Genomic DNA, 19,411 nt, shown 5'->3' on the forward strand with positions numbered 1-19,411 from the left:
AAAACATTGTTTAATTTATATTAATATGTATCACTTAAAAAATTTTAATGAAGATATTTATCTTAATTATGAAAATATACTAGCATGTTTTTTAATTTTTGGAACCTAACCCTCCTTTTCGTATTAGTTCTTTGTTTTGTATAACACGGATTCGCATAACACGGCAATTTTTTGGAACGTAACTACCGTGTTATACGGGGGTTACCTGTACTTATAAAAAATTATAATTTGGAGAAATCTAAAAAATTATACCTATTTACAACTCAAACTTTCTAAAAACAGATTTTTTTCATTCAAAGCAAGAAATTCATTAATTTTATATATATTTAATGAGAATAACTTTTTCTACATTTACACATTTATACATGAAGTATATCAAGTAGACTATCAAGTTTGTGATGCCTCTATTAAATTTGTTTACAAATTATTGTTTTAAATGCAAAAAATTGTTAGCATCATTTCTTATATTCATGCATGGTAATTGAATAAATTCACAAAATCAACTGTAAAAACATTTAATAAAAACAAAAATTTATGGTTATATATAATAATAAAAAATCTGTAATCTGGAAATATGTATTGATGATGTTGGATTATAGAACTGTATTTTTTAATTTATATGTAGTAAATAAAAATTTATTTTTCAATTAATTAATCTACATTTTTTTCATAAGAGTTTTGCTTTTACATAAGATATTTATTATTAGAAAGCATATTTTTCAAACCTTTTCATTTTTATTTACTGAAGTTTTTTTTATTTGTTTTATTTTCATAAATTAGCAATTCTAAATTAAAACACTGTAAAAATTCATAAATACCTGCTGTATTAGAATTAATGATTTGAAGAACTTTAATACCAGCTAAATCAGCTGCTTGCAAAACTGCACGCCTCTCGGCTTGATTAAAATAAGGAGGCACAGTTATTACAGCATCTTTAACTGGCTGACCTAAAAAGAAGAAGGAAAAAAAAAAAAACCATCAATGTAAGAGATTTAAAATAATTAAAAAATACTAAATTAGACTTTTGTAAAATATCATTTATTTTTGTTATTACATCATTTATTTTTGTTATTACATCAATTGAACAATTTTAAATTAATAGATTTTCCAGCATTACAATTTCTGAAATATATAAATTTAAAACTGATAATCCAAAACGAATAGCCAAATTGCAATTAAATTAATTACTACATAGTTCAGTTTATAGATAATTAGTAACCTCTGTATGATCTTTGCTTCCAGATCTGTATTAATTTCCATCATATAACTATATATAATTTCCATCATATAACTATATAACTGTATGGAAAGGCTGTGACATTATGTCCCAGCATTCCACATGTCTCAACTCAGGAAACCAGCAAAGGATTTGGCTATTAATAATAAATTGGGTTTGGTTCTTTTCTAAACAATACAAACTAATTAATTATTAGATATAAATTAATATTTAAAGTTTAATAAAATTTATATAACAAATAAATTTAGTTTTATGAAAATTTTAGTTTACATTTTATGTATTACCTGCTGCAGAAGTTGCTATTTCTTGTGCATGTCTTAAAATCATTGCAACTAATTCTTCTGGTAAGAAACTCATGTTGTCAGGATGATGAAGTATAACTGTTCCTCTTTTCTCATGAGTGGTTATATTATAATAAGGAAAATTTCTTTTAAATAACTGGACTATTGGGCTATCCGCTTTTTTACCTAATAATTCCAAGAAGTGTGAATATGCTTTATCAGGAAAACGTACTCTCTACAAAAATAAATATTTGATACTTAATAAGTTGTGATAACCATAATTTTTAATGTTTCAAGTAATAGTACAATATACAATAATAATCAAATGTAGATTATTTAAGTAAGAAAGCTATAGAAAAAACTATTGCTCATGAACATATATTTCATATACTTGGATATATATAAATATTTAACATACAATCAAAATTTAAAAAAAACTTAGGTGGTTATATTTGGATTTAACAAGCTATTTCAGCCAGCTTAGGCATGCTTGTCACTGGCATTTTGTAGAAAAGAAGCTGTGCTGAAATACTTATTTATTAGTAGTAGTGAATTTAGTATGAGATTTGTCTTTTCATCGTCTTTTGTTTTTTTTAATTTATTTGTATTTTCTTATTTTACCATGGAGGGTATATTACATAAACCCTTTCACAGTGGAACAAAAACAGACTTGATATATTATTCAATTCTGTAAGAGAGAAGTCAAAAATGGCGATTTTATCATTCCTGTTCTTATTACTCCATTAATCAATGATACTCCTGTAATCTTATTTGCACATAAAGTGCACAAATTACTGGGATGTCATTGTCAATAATAAAAAAAAATGATCTGTTGGAATACAGGCACTGAAGATGAGCCAAATTTTACTACATCGATAAAGAGTTCAAAGGAGGACATTCCAGATTGTTACATGATTAGGAGGAACAATCCTTGGTTTCTAAGTTGAAGAGAAGAAAGTCCCATCAATTCCTAAATTACTGCTAGTTTTAAAAGAAAAAAATAAATTTTCATTGGAAGAAAGTGATATGTCACTCAAAAGTATTTTTCTTCTTCTAAAGACAGCACTCCTACACAAATATTCCCTTCTGTATCAGAAAAAATGTTATCCTTATTTTACAAATAGACTAGTTTAGTTTGCACATGCCTAGTTGCAGTGGTGGTCTCAGCTAAGTTGGATGAATAATAGTCAAGAAAACTTAACCATATAGTTTGGAAAAAAGATAAGTGTCATTTTGAAATAATTTAAGCTTCTCCTTATTGATTCCATAAGTTCAAAGTATCTATCTGCTTTTTCATACTATAAAAACTCACTATCTTGATATTCACCCAGCTGATTTTTCAGAAAAACAAAAGTTTTCGGTCTACTTCTAAGAACCTGCTTCAGGTGAAAAATTTCAAACCGATAAAACTTCTGAAGTTTCAATGTTCTAATATGTCAAATGCAAAAGAGATCACACATAAATTTGAATTTAAATCTTCCAGAATCAACCAATAGAATGTGTCAAGTGTAAAAGACCTAAAACCATTTTCATAATTGTTTCAAAGAAGGCTTGCCACACTTTTGAAATACATCTCTCCTCTTTAAAGTTTATACTTGATTCCTGCTTCTGTAAGTAAGCTGACTTTTAGGGAAAATCAGTTAATTTCGTGTCAGTGATGGTCTAGGATCCTTTCCTATCTGGGTAGTGGCAATGGAGACAAAGATGACAAGTATCCAAAAAAACCATTTACTTTACATGAAATAAACTTACACTAGAAAAAAAAAATAGTTTCTTTAAACAATTCATTGTTCTGACATCCTGGGCATCAAAGTTGTTTCTTGTTCATTGATCAAAGGTGGTCCCGAAGCAATGGCAGGTGGGGAGACTATCGATTGGCAGTCTGAGTCCGCAGTGGCACAGGTTACAGGTTGGGCACAATGGACAGAAAACCGCATTTTTTCGTGTTGACTAACCATGTGTAGGTGCATAGTTTGCATAGTTTATGGAAAGTGAGTGTTCTTGAAGATTGGGGATTATATCAATCTCCATTCTTTCTTTTGTCCTTCTGATTGGTTCCACGTCCCTTTTTCTCACTTCCTGATTGGTCCCTTGTCTGTCCCTAAGCGAAAGACAATACCTGTTTGGGTCACAAGAAAGGTCCACTTTGGAAAATCTACCCAACACCATCTGTTAAATCTGGACGAAAGGTGCTGATGGAACTTTGAAACCTGCGCTCATATTTACCTCTTTGTTGTCTAGTCTATGATGTTTTAGAATTTTAATGGACTTGACGCAATGTCCTTTTTTATCATTAATTAACCTTTTCCTTTTTCAAAATTTTTATGGTCTAATTGCTTGTATATGAGCACATTGTCAAAGGTCCATTTCTACTGGTAACATTCCATTTACATCTATTGCATTGTGTTTGATATTAATAGTTTTTTTTTCCTTGTCTTTGTTCATATGACTTTGATCGGTTTTAACAATAGAAGTTTTTCTAGTTTCATTTTAATAAACTTTTATGATTTTTAATTTCAACCTATTTTTGGAACCTCACACTTCTCTGCTGTAAAAGTCTCAATCACCTCTAGTATTTTGAATTAGTCTGTGTTTGCCGTTGTTCTAATTAATTGTGAGGCTCTGGACAGGTCCGAACACTCACTAAAATTCGTGTTAAAATAATTGTTTTAGAGAAAAAATATATAGTAGTTAGAAATAGATTTTTATGATATGAAAACGCGACGCTAACTTTTAAACAATAGAAGAATGTAAGTCCGTCGACCATTTCCGGTTGGAGATCGAATTAAACTTCGATTTTGATCTCTCCCGCGCCCCTGAAAGGTTTTGAATTGTCATCAGGTGACGACGGGAGACCAATCGGAAAGGGGAATCTGAGAGAAAACAGATAAAACCCCGGAAATTCGGGGATGCAACGGCTTCTTCTCCCGAAAGTTCCAAGTGACGGATCTGTTGTTGTGTGTGTGTCTCACACCCATCTTCGTCACCATCTCCCGACCTCGGATCGACATCTTTCCATCAATGGAAGTCGACCGCATCGTCCCGGAGTCGTCGAGACGTGATGAAATAGTTCATTCGCGAACAAGGGACACTACTTCAAAATGGGACTATCTTGGAAAGGAGAGGAAGACCCAGAGGCCGCAGCCGCCGCAGAACTTCCAAGATCGCAGTAATCTTGTAAGCTTCTTTCGTGTTTAATAAACAGTTGTGTTGTTTGTAAACGAAGCATCTATCTCTGACTCAACTGCTTCCACACATCGTTAATTGTTACCGCTCGGCAATCCAAACGGCAAGGGAGACGATGACGATATATATCGCCTATTATCGTTCATCGAGATTTTTTTTAATTTCTCCCCCCCTCGGCCCCCACATAATGTAGCAAGTTGTAAATCAAGTTTTTAACTTCCTCCTTTCCTGCATATATCAAGAGGGCAGTAGTTTGCCTCCCCTTATCTATATTGGCTCCGTGTTCTGTTAAGAACTTTGAGTGATCTCTAGGTTGAACCTATATGATATAATAAATGAAAGATAGAAATGGTGGTACCAGGAATCAATGAAACATTATAAAATTTTTGAATGAAACCCATAGGGGAAAGCAGTAAATATACCACAGGCTGCATAGCATTTCTGCATCCACCTATGTGCAGACCACAGCCTGAATCACACTGATATCCAAAACCCTCAGAGGCTACCACCAAATTCCAACACTCAGATACACTGCTGCCATCATGCTATCTCACTGATGATGGCAGCAGTGTATCTGTTTAGCTTCTTGTAGGCCTCTGCAAGCACTTACCACTGCTTGTAGGGGGGGTCTACAAGTTGTTTCTGAATCATTGGAGATAAAGAGCATTTTATGCAAGAACCTTTCTCTAAAAAAATAAAAAAAAACAATTGGGCCTCTCCCACTTATCTACCAACAACTCAGAGTTCTGCTCAGACACTAGCTCCCCACATGCACGCACGCATGCACAAATATATATAATTAGATTAAAATGCACAAGACATTATTCATGGATGTGTTATGTACATAAAAAAGATAAAAAATAAATAAAAGCAGCAACGTTAGGAATTGATAAATTATCACAAAATTTTTGAACAAGTGAGTAAAGCAGGTGGTATGGGCAAAGCCCTATATTTATCTCAAGCATTTTGAGAAAAGCAATTTGATAATTTTTAATTTATAGTTTTTAAGCATCCTGTATAAACAGACAGAGATAAGAATTTCATACTAAACTTAAAAACTTACCAGGAATTAATTTAAATAACAAAAACAACAGATGTTGATTTACTATTTTAATATTTAAATTTATAATTTGAATTCAGGATAAATAACTTTTTTATACATTATTTTTGGGAATTGAAATGTCAAAGTAAACTTAGCTGATTAACAGTTTGGAGATTTGAAGTTATCACACATCTCAAAAATGCAACTACACACAGTAAAAGGCATAATACAATGTAAAATAGATGATTACTTGGAAGAAGATCAGTTCAGCTTCCAGGCAAGTAAAGGTACAAGAAAAGCTAACTTTGCACTGCAAATAATTCTAAAAAGAAGCTTAAAAACAAACAGAAAAGTATATCTCATATTCATAGATCTAGAGAAGGCATTTGATACAGTGAAATGAGATCTGCTGTTTAAAACTACGAAGAAGGCTATCTTAATACAAAGTTAAAATTAGCAATATTTGCCAAATATAATCATTCACTTTTATAACCACTTATAAGAAATTTTTTGATGAATAAACTGAAAAGTTATGTCCTTCAAAAAGACAATTAATTCTCAGATATTTTATTTAATATCTGAAAGAATTAATTGTCTTTTGAGAAACTCTTGAACTTGGGTGAATATTAGACTCAAAGGATATAACATTTCAGTTTATTCGCCCAAAAACCTCTTTTAAGTGGTTATAAAAGTAAAACAATCTTATATTAAAGGAATAAAAGGATAATTTACCAATTATACAAGAACCAGCATACATATATAAATATCAATGGGGGTGAAGAGAGAAGCAAAGATAAAAAATGGTATAAGACAAGACAGCCCACTTACTTATGGAAATGAATGCTGGACACAAGAAAAGTTAGAAATGACCTATCTGGAGGCAGCTAAAATGTGGATATGGAGGAGAGTAAACAAAACAAGCTGGACTGAATAGAAAACAAATGAAGCAATTTGAGGGAAGTGGAAGAACAAAGGAAGTTAATACAGGAAATAGGGAAAAGAAAAATTACCTTTATAGGTCATATTATTAGGCACAATAATTTCCTAAATGTTATTCTTGAAGGCAAAATTCTCAGAAAGAAAGAAGAAAATCAAGGAAAAAAATATCTGGAAAAGGTCAATGCTTCTATAGGGTTCCAAACTTATGAATTAAAAACAACTGCAGTGAACAGAAAGCATTGGTTGCAGTGACAAGGCACAATAATACAATAACTTTTTTTAATTAAATTTGTTGAAGATAAGAAAAACTCTCTCAATATGTAGTAACTAATGTAAAATAAACAAAAACAAAATTGAATCAGAAAAACAGTACTATTTATTCACTTTCACTGTTCTAGAATACAGCTTTTGACAACTGACAACTTTATAGACTACTTTGGCCACCTAAATTTTAAAAATTTTCTTTTAAAGAATTTACTTTAAAAATTTAAATAAAATTTTTTAAATTTAGGTGGCCAAAGTAGCCTATAAAAACCATATTCCAGAATAGTGAAAAAGTGAATAAATGGTAACTTTTTCTGACAGCCTTAAAATTAAAATTGAACAATATCATTAGCAAAAAAAAATTTTAATTATATACAAACATTAATAAGGCATTCTAATATTAGCAAATCTTCATATTTTGTTATAAATACTACCTAATAATTGAAATTTATAACAAAATAGTACATTTTATACTTTCCTTGTGATCAAATAATAATTACCCTCCAAAAAACTCAACTAACAGCAACTTAATTATTTAACTTATAAATATGGAAAATATTGTTTTTAAAATTTTATTTATTAAGGAATACAGTAAAACTGAATAATACATTTTACTTACAATAGTTGATGCACTTTCTCCCAAATAACGTTCATTATCTCTAAAAGCCACTATGACAGGTGTTTTCCTCTGAGATTCACTAAATAAAAATTAATGTCTTAAGAATTAAATACTGTTAAATGAATTTAGAAAAAAAATATAATCATGAAATAAAAACATTAAAATATAAATTTATATCTCTCTAATTGAGAAAAATGATCTATGTTATCTTCAGAAATACAAAAAGCTGAATCACACATAATAAAGGTGTTTGATGGAATTGCAAAATGCGTACTACTTCAACTTAATAAAGTCATTACAATTAACAAATATTTTCAATTGAAAAACTTCATTAGTAATTACCAAAAACATCCTTACAATGACAAATAAAGTAACAAATAAAGCAGGTCTTCTTCTACACAGTGCACATTTTACTATATGGGAATAGAGTAGAACCTCTCTAATCCGTCACCTTTGAGACTGGGGGTATGGTCGAAATGCAAAAAAGGTCGGATTATCAGAAAAAACTAAAATAAACAATCTTCCCCTTTGTCCAGTCTTTGTAGCATTGCTAATTTTTCTTCATTTAATGAAAGAGTAACGTGTTTACATTTCACTCCTGACATGTTGAAAACACACACAAAACTGTACATGTACACACAATGTAAAACATATACTGTAACGAACACAGAAAAACGCCACAAACAGTGAGTCACCGACGAGTTGGGACAAGTTTCTCGACTCCAACCATGGTCGGATTAACTGGAGTGACGGACTAGCCGAGGGCAGACTAGAGGGGTTCTACTGTATTTTTATCACTCTGGCAAAATAAATCAGCAACTGGCATAATGTGAACTGGTGATAAATGGTATACCCATAAAGTAAATGTTCACACTGATTGTAATGACATTTGTCAGTGCTCATGTGGATAATCAGAATGGCAAATAGTGCCGTACTTTATTTTCTGACATACTTCATAACATACAGTCTGTACAGTCTGTGTTATCAAAATGGTTCAGACTGTCTGTAGTAAATGCAGTTGGACTTGATGGACTGTGGAAAAAGATTTCACAGCCTATGCAAGGGAAAAACACAACAATTCTATTTCCTAAACCAACATTTGGGATCCATTAATAATTATGTATATTAACTATTCTATAAACAGAAAAATGTAAGTAAAAAAGTGGGCTTCAAAAACAAATTTTTTTTTTTTTGAGAAATGTATTTAAGTATTCGATCATAAAAATTTTTCATAAAATTTATTAACTAAAAAAAATCACAAATTCTTCAAATTTTTCTTTGAAATCAAGGTTTTGAACTAAAAGATACAAAATCTATAGGCCTTCAGAAGCTATTGAAAAGAAATTGAGGGAAGAAATTGTTAAAGATTGACAAATTAAATTTGTGAATTTGCAACAAATCACTGTGTCACAGATGCATATTGTTGAAACACTTCATCCACTTGAAACAGTTGTAAAACATGTTGATGATTGTGTTCACAACATGCAAGTTTCCCCCCAACTTATGAAGAAAACAAAGTGAATTGAGTATAATTTTGCCTAATGAAGGCAGGCAGCTATAAAGTTTTATTTTATTTTTCAACTAGTTATTCATCTTTATCTTTGAGAACTTTTTATGGATGAATGAAAAATTTAAAGTTAAAATAAAAATATTTGTTATTAACTGAAAATTTATTCTAATGGGTGATGATTGCTCAATTTTTGTGTCAACCAAGATTCCATTGTATTTGATTAATGAGATTTTGATATACACGATACACATCAAGAAATTTATTAATTGCATTAAGGGATACCTATAGTAGGCAACCTGTATATAGTGGAAACCTGTCTACTAAGGAAGAGTTGTTCTGTCCCTCAAGAGTCTGATACAGACTGTATATATATACATACATACATACATACATACATACAGTGGGTAATCAGTTAACATTTGGTCAGTCTGCGACAAAAGCAAATCGGATAACAAACACTTTCGCAAAAGATTTTTATGTTCAGACAAACACAAAAAGAAGCAATGTAAAATAGTGAATATTGATTGGTCTTCAGGTGACAATTTGAAATCTTTCAGAGCTCTGAAGATGTCAACCCGATACCAATCAAATAGTATTCCTCTGAATTTTGAAACTCTCCCTTGTAATTTCAGCCTTTTGTTTACCTTTCTGACAAAATTTTTTATAGTCTCGCAAGACTGTCAGGCAGGTACTCGTTAAGTTTTGTGTCAATTTTAATTTACGAAAGGTGAGAGTTTAACTGTCCCATCGAATACTTGTTAACATTTTAATACCAAATTTTGAATTTCACCTGGGCCTCACATTTACATAATTTTTTTGTGCACTAGTTGATTTTTGTTCTCTGAATTTTTGTAAGTCCTTTGCTGGAATTTTTATTTAAAAAAGAAACTGATAATATTATGTAGCCTAAAAATAGTGGAATTTCAATCAAAACTTCTTCCAAAACTTCAGACTATGAGGCGTTAAATACAGAGTGGAATTTCAAGAACTATGCTCACCATAGAAACCAAGCAAGAAATAATAGCCAAGGTAGAGTGGACACAAGATGTCTGATGTTGCTAGGCAGTATGGCTTGAACAGGTCTACAGTAAGCCCAATCTTAGCTAAGAAAGATATAGCAAGAAGTCTCAAGCAGATAAACGAGTAAAGAAAATTACATCTGAGAAATAAAGAGCATTGAAGAGCTCATAATGGAACCTGAAACTGATGTGATGACAGAACTTCAAGAACTCTTAAATGAAGAACACCAAGAAACTCAGCAAGATGTGTTTTCTTCTGAAAAAGAGGAAGACAAAAGAGGATCAATGCTGACATCTGCAATTAATATTAAAGATTGAAGAAGTTCTGATTGTTGTTCTGACATCCTCCCACTTTTGAAGAAGTGGGAGGATATCAGAACAGTCATCCAAATGGTATCCAAACCAGAATGAGGATGATAAGCTTGTGGAGCTCTACAATTACAATGACTTCTGAAAAATCCTGAAGAGAGAAAAAGCAATCAACATTGGACAGATTTCTTTAATTTTAATTTCTTTTATTTTTAATTTCTTTAATTAAATTTTCCCCACAAACACAAGACTGTATTAAATATGTATTTTTACTATTACATATAAATAAATGTAGTAAGAAAATATATATTTTTTTATTTTTTGGAGTGTCCAGAACAAATGAATGAAATTCCCATAAAAACCTATGGTAAATCAATAATCAGTTAATGAACAATTTAGGTAGCGAACAAAGTCTTGGAACGGATTGTGTTCGTTAACCGATCACCCACTGTATATACATATTAAATATACATTTATTTATTATATTAGTTATATATTTATTTATTAAATATAATTATAGTTTTTTATAAACAAATTTAGTTCTAATTAATACTTACTGATTCAAAGCAATTTCCATAGGCACACCAGGCTAAAGAAAAAAAAAATACATGAAATTTTTTAGTAAAAAGAAATTTGTATTTTGTAAACAGTAATATCTTATCAAAACATCTGCCGTAAAAAGTTTTAAAAAAATTTCCAATAAAATATAGAAAATCAACAATATAATTCTTTTATTTTTGTTTAAAATAGAAAAGCTGAATCTTATATACTATCAATACATAATGTGCTTATAAGCAATAAATAAAAATTACAATGAACTATTTACTGTATTTAAATTTTAGATATTCCAGTAAATTTACAAAAAAATGCTTGAAATTTTAACTCAGTCCTATAAATATTGTGTGTCAAAAATATTCTTAAAATTTCAGTCACATGACCATTTTACTAATAATTTCTATTTGCATATTTTTTCATGGTAATTATAATATACAATTGTACTGTACATCATCATTGCCATTAATATTTATTTGAAAACTATAATAAATGTCTTAATACAATAATTCAGTCTCAATTCAAATAATCTAATTGCAAGATAGAAATTTTTACATTTAAAGTTCTTCAAAATGTAAATTCTGAATTGAATTTGCATTCAAAGAGTTTTGTTAACAAAGGTTAAACAAATCAAATTGTTTTTGGAGGCAAACAATTTTTCAGAAAAGTACCTTTTCAGCCATCTGAAAAATTTAACAAGAGAAATAAAAACCAGAGATGATGACAAGTTACTACTATCTTTTGAATACATATCTTATGTGGCAATGACAGGATGGCTGAGGCAGTAAAGGCATGAACTTGCCATCCTGAAGGACCCAGGTTTGAGATCAGAAACTTCAGTTTTTCATGAGTGGGTTATTCAACATATTTAGTGTTCTATCCCTCAACTCAGTTACCCAAGGTGGGCATAACCAAACCCATAATAGATATGATTTAAAAGGCTATCTTAGCATTCACAGCAGAAATAGTTTAAAAAGATTTGCACAGTTGCACAGTGTTCCAGAAGAGGTGGCTACAAGAAAACATCCTTGTTTGCATCCTTGCAGCCACGTCTTCAACATAAAACAAGATAAAATTGACCTAACTAGATAAATAGTTTTAGGCTTAATGCAGTTAGTACTTGCTTTGACTAATTTATTTTTTTCCTAGTTCATGTCCCATCTGATTCATGCAAATACACACACAACATTTACTGTGCATGTTAATTTTTTTATTTGTAATGGAGAAAAGCAATAAGAAAAATGATTCCTTGTTCTGTTTGTGTTTATCCTGTTGCAAAACATAGTGATATCTGTTGTCATCTTTCTGGTTTTTATTTCTGTAATAAAAACACCATTTCTAAATACTATATTACTATGTACAGTGAAATCATTAAGGAACACTCCTGAATAGCAGACACCTCTATTTAACAGACATTTTTACAATCCCCAGTCCCTTCAAATAGCATATCTATTAAATTTACCTTTAATGGATGCAGTCATCCATAACCAACCTTACAAAAACACAATGTATTGCATTCAATATTCTGAAACAATTACAGTTTAACTCGATTATAACGTCATCCATGGGACTGGCAATTTTTTGACATTATAGCTAAGTGTCGTTATCTACAGCATCATAATTTCAGTCTCATAAAAAGTACCACATGTGTTTAAGGATCTATTATAAAATCCATTCTAATTTAACATCATATGTATTACCATAAAATACTGTATTTCTTAATGGTAATACAGTATATTGTATTATAAAAGTGCAAACTAAATGTTTAAATCTACTTTATTTACATTATTATGTCTAAGTTTACAATGATGTAATTAAAAATTTCAAAAATTACCTTTTATAAGAAATTTTTATTTGTCTCAAGTTTCAATAATGGCAACACTTCTGGTTTTGAGAATAACATTGAATCAAAAGGCAACAAAAGGTTAAATTAATGTATGCTAATTAAAAAGATACAATAACAATATTTTAAAAAAAAGTCGGTTATTATTTTAGATTGTAGGCATTTTTCACCTAAAACTTGTTTATCAATGTCATTTTCTAAATCATAAACTTTGTTCATTATTTCCAATGAAGTTTTCAGAGACCTGTAAACATTTTCAATAATCTTATTGCATTACATGCTTTCCTGGTGACAGCACTACATTTTCTCTGTCTGATGTTTCATCTTCATTATCATTTTTTTTGTCTGAACAATATCTGCATTTGTATAAAATTCGGATGTTATTAAATCTTCATCTACACTCTCATATTCAGTAGCAGCAGAAAACAAAAATTCACTGTTTTCTGAACTTTGAAGTGTTTTAATTAATTCTGACAGAGGAATGTCATCATCCTCATTATTGTCATCATTCATAAATGTAATAGCTCACAATGTTCAATGTTAATTCAGGATATTCTTCAATATTTTAATTCTTGAAGTTAGACTATTTACAAAAACATATTAATATTTTCGAGTCTATCATTAAATCCTTTTACACAAACCACAGAAGACACAGTTATATTGGTTAGAAGATAAAACTTCTTTAAAAGACAAATAATAAAAGGTAAAAATTCACATGTTTAAAAATGATCAAACGCCAGCCTTTTATTGTAGGATCTGACATTTTTTACATTAAAAACTTAAGAATCTTCTCACCAACCATCAAGTCCTTTTCCAAATTTTATAACTGGTTCATCCGTCTAGTGGTAGTTACGAGTCCATCATCTTCATTTGCATAAGTTCACAATGTTCAATGTTAACTCAGGATATTCTTCAATATTTTAATTCTTGAAGTTAGACTATTTACAAAAACATATTAATTTAAAGAAGTTTTATCTTCTAACCAATATAACTGTGTCTTCTGTGGTTTGTGTAAAAGGATTTAATGATAGACTCAAAAATATTAATATGTTTTTGTAAACAGTCTAACTTCAAGAATTAAAATGTAATAGCTGTTTCACTATTACACAATTTTGCATGGTGAAAACAGTTTGCTATTATTAGCGAACTAACCCTACATCAACATTTTTCCAAAAAATCAACTGCATCTAATAAAGAAATTGCCATTTTATTGTTATTTTCCATATCTGTAATAAATTTTTGTAAAAAAATTTTCTGAAATGAGATTTAAGGCTTCTTATAATTCCTTGATCCATTTGCTGAAGTATGCTAGTACAATTCGGAGGAAGGAATACAAGTTTAATGCTCTTTAAATTTTCTAATATTGAAGTGTTGGGCAATTATCGACAAGGAGTAAAACTTTTTTGTTTACCAATAAGTTCTCTATCCCATTTTTGAATTTCTTCAAATCTCTCAGACATCATTCATGTCATTACACGATATCATCATGACAACAAGTAACTATGCGAACTAACCCGATTGTCACTTCGTTTAAAGATGTGACAAACCTCACCCCACTGAAGTCAGGTGGTGACATTCTAGGAAGTGGACTCTGACCCTAGAAACTAAACATGTAGTACATGTACTGTATTTTCTTTCTTAAATAAAATTCATAATCTAATTTTGTAAATCTGGGAATGCTTTAAATATGATGTTAAAACAGGGTTTTATATCGTTACAAGTGGTTTTTAATATTATCTAGTATAGTAAAATCTAATAAAATAGTAATTGTAAAAGGACCTCCACACAGTAGACAATGAGTCAGCATGCGTCTATGGTTTATACAACAGGTTTTCATGTGTGCTTTATAGATATCTATAAAGCGCACATGAAAGCCGGTTGTATAAACTATAGTAAAATCATGGAACCGATAGAAATTTGACATTATATTAGGGTTGTTGTTACATGCGATGACATTATAATTGGGTTAAACTGTAATTATGTATAAAATATTTTAAAATGAAAATAAAGAATCAGTTCAAATACTCTTTCAAATAACAAATTTTGACTAAGTGTTGAATAAAGACTGGCTGGAAATAAAAATGGTAAGGAGAACATGTTAAAAAAATTTTAATAATACTTTATCTGTTAGAGAAGACCAATCTGGTTAAGTTGTCAATCACCAATTATTCTCATATATATTCATGTTCTTTATTAATATTAACTTCTGTGTTATTGTTGGATTAAGTATGGTACCAAGAAACCATAAACTTATCCCAAGTTATTCATTCATTGAACAAGAACGATAGTATAGTAGTAATAAAAAAACTTAAAACAGTTCACTACATTAATGCTATTGTTGAAAGTTCAAAGGTCTTATTACAAAGGCAATTTGCCAACCACTTTAAAATGTGGGAAGATATTCAGTATTCTTGAATTTGAAGTCATTTATTATCTTAACAACTTTGTGGTGGCTAAAATGTAATCATTTATTCAGGGGTGCACAACCTGCGGCCCGCGGGTCACATATGGCCCCTTATCAATGTTTATGCGGCCCGCGGACGGTACAGGCCAAATCCCTTCTTTCGAAGTTTCTAAGTGTAGAACTTTTCCCTTTCACAAAGTCATTAGCACCCAACTGTTTTATAACTCCATGAAGTGAGAAATGGGGGGGTGTTCTATAAATAAGTCTATTTCTAGCTAACACTTTCTGGTTTAGATATCAAATATTCTAAGTCTAATACACAGTATTATAACAATTTTTTGAAGAATCAAATAAAATAAAATGATGTTAGAACGTCATTTCCGATGTTATCAGGAAGTTTCTATTTTGGCGGAAAATCTTCAATTTTATGCTTCAAAAAACTTGCTTATTCGTCTAAATAGCGTCAAATAACAAAAATGAATGAAAATAGCGCTGAAAAACTATGAAAATAACGATTTTTTATGATTTGTTTACATTCTAGATTCTGATTGGTATTGTCAAATTTGAATCAATCTCTTCTGAAAAGATGCTTATTCGTCAACCTAATGTCATTCAAACTAGAAAAAACTAACCAGAGTTAAAAAAGAAAGGTACAAAAAGCTATAACAACCAAAAGTTTACAACAATATCTCTCCATAGACTAAGAATAGAAAAATTTTTTTCGCATCAAATTTATTATTAAGTTGGACCAAGAAAATTAATACTGTAGTTGGAAGAGTCATTATGACTAAAAGGAAGCCGTTTGCACTAAAATATTTTGGATTTAATAATTATTACAAACCGCGTCAAGCCATAAACTTGTCAACAAAGAGGGTTGTAAAATGATTCCGTGTAGCTAGAAAGCTGCGGTTTCTTTTGTTTGAAAGAAAACAGATATATTTAGGTTATTTAAGTAGTAAATTAATTGGAACTTTTTATTTACTTTTATTTTTACATTCTTTTTTTCGTAAATTTAAAATTAAATTATTATTTTTAATTTTTCACCTTGCTGAAAAATTACCTTGGGGACAGGCAAAAGGAGTTAGTCCAGTATCATTGCATAATTCACCAACAGCAACTTTGTGCAAAGAAGCTGGGATTTGAACGTCTGCTGAAAGATGTCTATGATACTGTGAACTTAATCCGCCGTCATGGACTCAACCATCGACTCTTCACATCATTTCTTGAAGAAATAGATGCTGATTATGCTGACCTGCCCACGTATACTGAAGTTCGTTGGCTGAGCAAGGCAACAGTCCTCAAGAGATTTGTGGAGCTATTGGGGCCTATTATCACTTTCCTCAAAGAACGGGGGAACACTACAAGGAATTTGGAGGGACAAAGATGGCAGTGTGATTTAGCTTTCCTTGCTGACATTACTGCTTATCTAAACGACCTTAATTTGAGATTGCAGGGAAAGATGCAACTTGTTTCTCAGTTGACAAGTAACATCAATGCATTTATGACCAAACTATCACTTTTCAAGTCCCACATGCAATCAGAGAACTTTACACACTTTCCACATTGCAAGGCCATGAAAGAGAAATACCCACATATGAAGATGGATTACTCTGACCAAGTTAACACCCTCCTTACATCATTCAATGAGAGGTTTGGTGAATTCCAGAAATACAAGATCTACCTGCAACTTTTTTCAACTCCATTTGATGTGAAAGTGGAAGATGCCCCTCCAGATGTCCAACTTGAGTTGATAGACATCCAGTGCAGTGATGAATTGAAATCACAGTTCAAAAATTCTAATCTCCTCACATTCTACAAAGAACTGCCAGATACATCATTTCCAAAACTGAAAGACAATGCTTGATTTTGTGCAAGCATGTTTGGCAGTACCTATGTATGCGAACAAGCATACATAGGTACTGCCAAACAAGCTTGCAAGTTTTCACTTATGAATTTAAACAAGTGGAAAACCGGAACAGGTTAACCAATGAGAATTTGGAAAATCTGCTGGTTGTTTCAACATCTGCCATTACACCAGACATAAAGAAGATTGCCGCCAGAATCCAAATCTCAGCCATCGCATTAATCGCTTGGAGGTCTGGCCCCCAGTCAGTAAACTTAATCCTAATTTGGCCCTTCTTCACAAAAGGTTGTGCATCCCTGATTTATTGAAAAAAGCAAACTATTTGAAAAATTACACCTTCTTGATAACTGAAAAGCAGACAAATTGCTATATTGATTTTTATTGGTCACTTACATCACAAATCACATTATATATGCAAAGATAACAAATACATTTCCCACCCCTTGAAGTGACTAGCAAATCACTTTCGTAACTCAACATTCGAACTCTCAGCATCTAAATCAGGGATCACCAAGCTTTTTTTCACAGCAGGCCAGATAACTGAAAGAATGATGAGTGCAGGCCGCATAACCATTTTGTTCAATACAGTACACTGAATACACAAAAAATAAAGACAACCAACATATTTATTTACNGGAATCGTTTTTCGCTTAGAAACAGACGAGGGAGCCAATCAGAAAACAAATTGGAGAACGGAGATTGATATAATCCCCGATCTTCAAGGACAGGGGACTTCTTCCGTAAACTGTGTTACTGAGTACTTACACTCCAAAAAGTCCGGAGCGAAAACTCTCTGTGTGTGTCGACGCACAGAAACGCAGAGTCCGCACAAGTGTCCATCGAAAGAGCCGTGCCGCCGACACCTCCCTACAAGTCTCCTTACCCGCCTCAGCCCCGGGGCCCATCTCCGAGTGACGAGAGACGAACATCCACGACGTCCAAACAGTCGACTGTATCTAGATAATTCTAGTTCCTAGGTGTAAGTTTAATTTTATGTATAAAATAAACGGGTTTTTGTTAGATTCTTGTCATCTGTGTCTCCTCCACCACACCCACACGCGTTCGACCCTAGATCATTCTGACGCGGGATTAACGATTCCCCCCGGNGTCCGGAGCGAAAACTCTCTGTGTGTGTCGACGCACAGAAACGCAGAGTCCGCACAAGTGTCCATCGAAAGAGCCGTGCCGCCGACACCTCCCGACAAGTCTCCTTACCTGCCGCAGCCCCGGGGCCCATCTCCGAGTGACGAGAGACAAACATCCACGACGTCCAAACAGTCGACTGTATCTAGATAATTCTAGTTCCTAGGTGTAAGTTTAATTTTATGTATAAAATAAACGGGTTTTTGTTAGATTCTTGTCATCTGTGTCTCCTCCACCACACCCACACGCGTTCGACCCTAGATCATTCTGACGCGGGAAGAACGATTCCCCCCGGAAGTCGGCGAACTTACACTGGTGTCAGAAGTCGGATATTTTAGTCCCACTAAAATTTAAGTAAGTTCCGCTGACAAAAGAATTTTTCTTTAAAGTGGGTTGAAGGATGGAGGCAGATGCAAGTGTCCCCGCGCGACCTCAAGACGGTGGCAATAGCGGTTCTCTTTCCTCCTTTTCCGCGTTTGGAGGAATGATCCCGACCTTCTCGGGTGAAACAGGGCGTGTCACGGATTTTTTTGACACGCTGGAAGAAATTGCGAGTCTAGCGGGATGGACGCCTAGACAATGCCTGAGCATAGCCAAATGCAAGCTCGCAGGCATAGCCCGAGACTTCGCGTGGCATGACCTCAGCATGAAATGCGTAACGGACTTTCAGACCTTCCAAAAGTTAATGGTTCAACGATTTGACCGAGAACCATATTCGATACGCGTACAGAAGTTTCACGCGTGCATGCAGAAAAGAGACGAAAAAGCACAAGAATTCGCAGTCCGATTGCAAAACCTGGCCAGCGCTACAATGATAGAGCAAACAGGCGCGAGTGAACAGGAGAACGTAATTATCAAACGCTGTCAACAGCGAGAATTGGATGAAAAGTTGCGAGTCCAATTTCTGCACGGACTGAACGATAAGCTGAAGCGACAGGTGATGACCCATGATCCGCCGACCTTTGCGGAAGCGCTGAAAGTAGCAATCCGCGAGGAAACAATAGATCAGCTAGTAGGAAAAACACGAAATGTAGTCGCCAGCGTCGACGATGCAGTAGAGGGTCGCAGTTCACAGTCTGAAGAAGTCAATTCGCGGAGAGAATCGGCTCTCGATGCAAAAATCGCGCAATTGTCGAAACAATTAGCAACCTTAGGAAAAAGACTCGATCAACCGCCAGCGCCTAAGTCAATAAATAATT

General features: G+C 32.4%; 1 protein-coding gene across 1 annotated transcript in view; it reads right to left on the reverse strand.

Annotated features, from left to right (window-relative positions):
- LOC111632565 (hypoxia up-regulated protein 1-like) overlaps positions 1–19,411 on the reverse strand; it is a 155,289-nt gene that overhangs the window by 94,457 nt on the left and 41,421 nt on the right. The window contains exons 4-7 of the mRNA XM_023377031.1: positions 10,964–10,995; positions 7,569–7,647; positions 1,522–1,753; positions 819–947 (exon numbers count right to left, since the gene is read on the reverse strand). Coding sequence (XP_023232799.1) covers positions 819–947; positions 1,522–1,753; positions 7,569–7,647; positions 10,964–10,995 — 472 coding nt within the window. The remainder of the gene's footprint in view (positions 1–818; positions 948–1,521; positions 1,754–7,568; positions 7,648–10,963; positions 10,996–19,411) is intronic.

This window comes from Centruroides sculpturatus, unplaced genomic scaffold (assembly GCF_000671375.1).
Source record: "Centruroides sculpturatus isolate CEXI.00-Female unplaced genomic scaffold, Cexi_2.0 scaffold722, whole genome shotgun sequence".
Taxonomy (NCBI): domain Eukaryota; kingdom Metazoa; phylum Arthropoda; class Arachnida; order Scorpiones; family Buthidae; genus Centruroides; species Centruroides sculpturatus.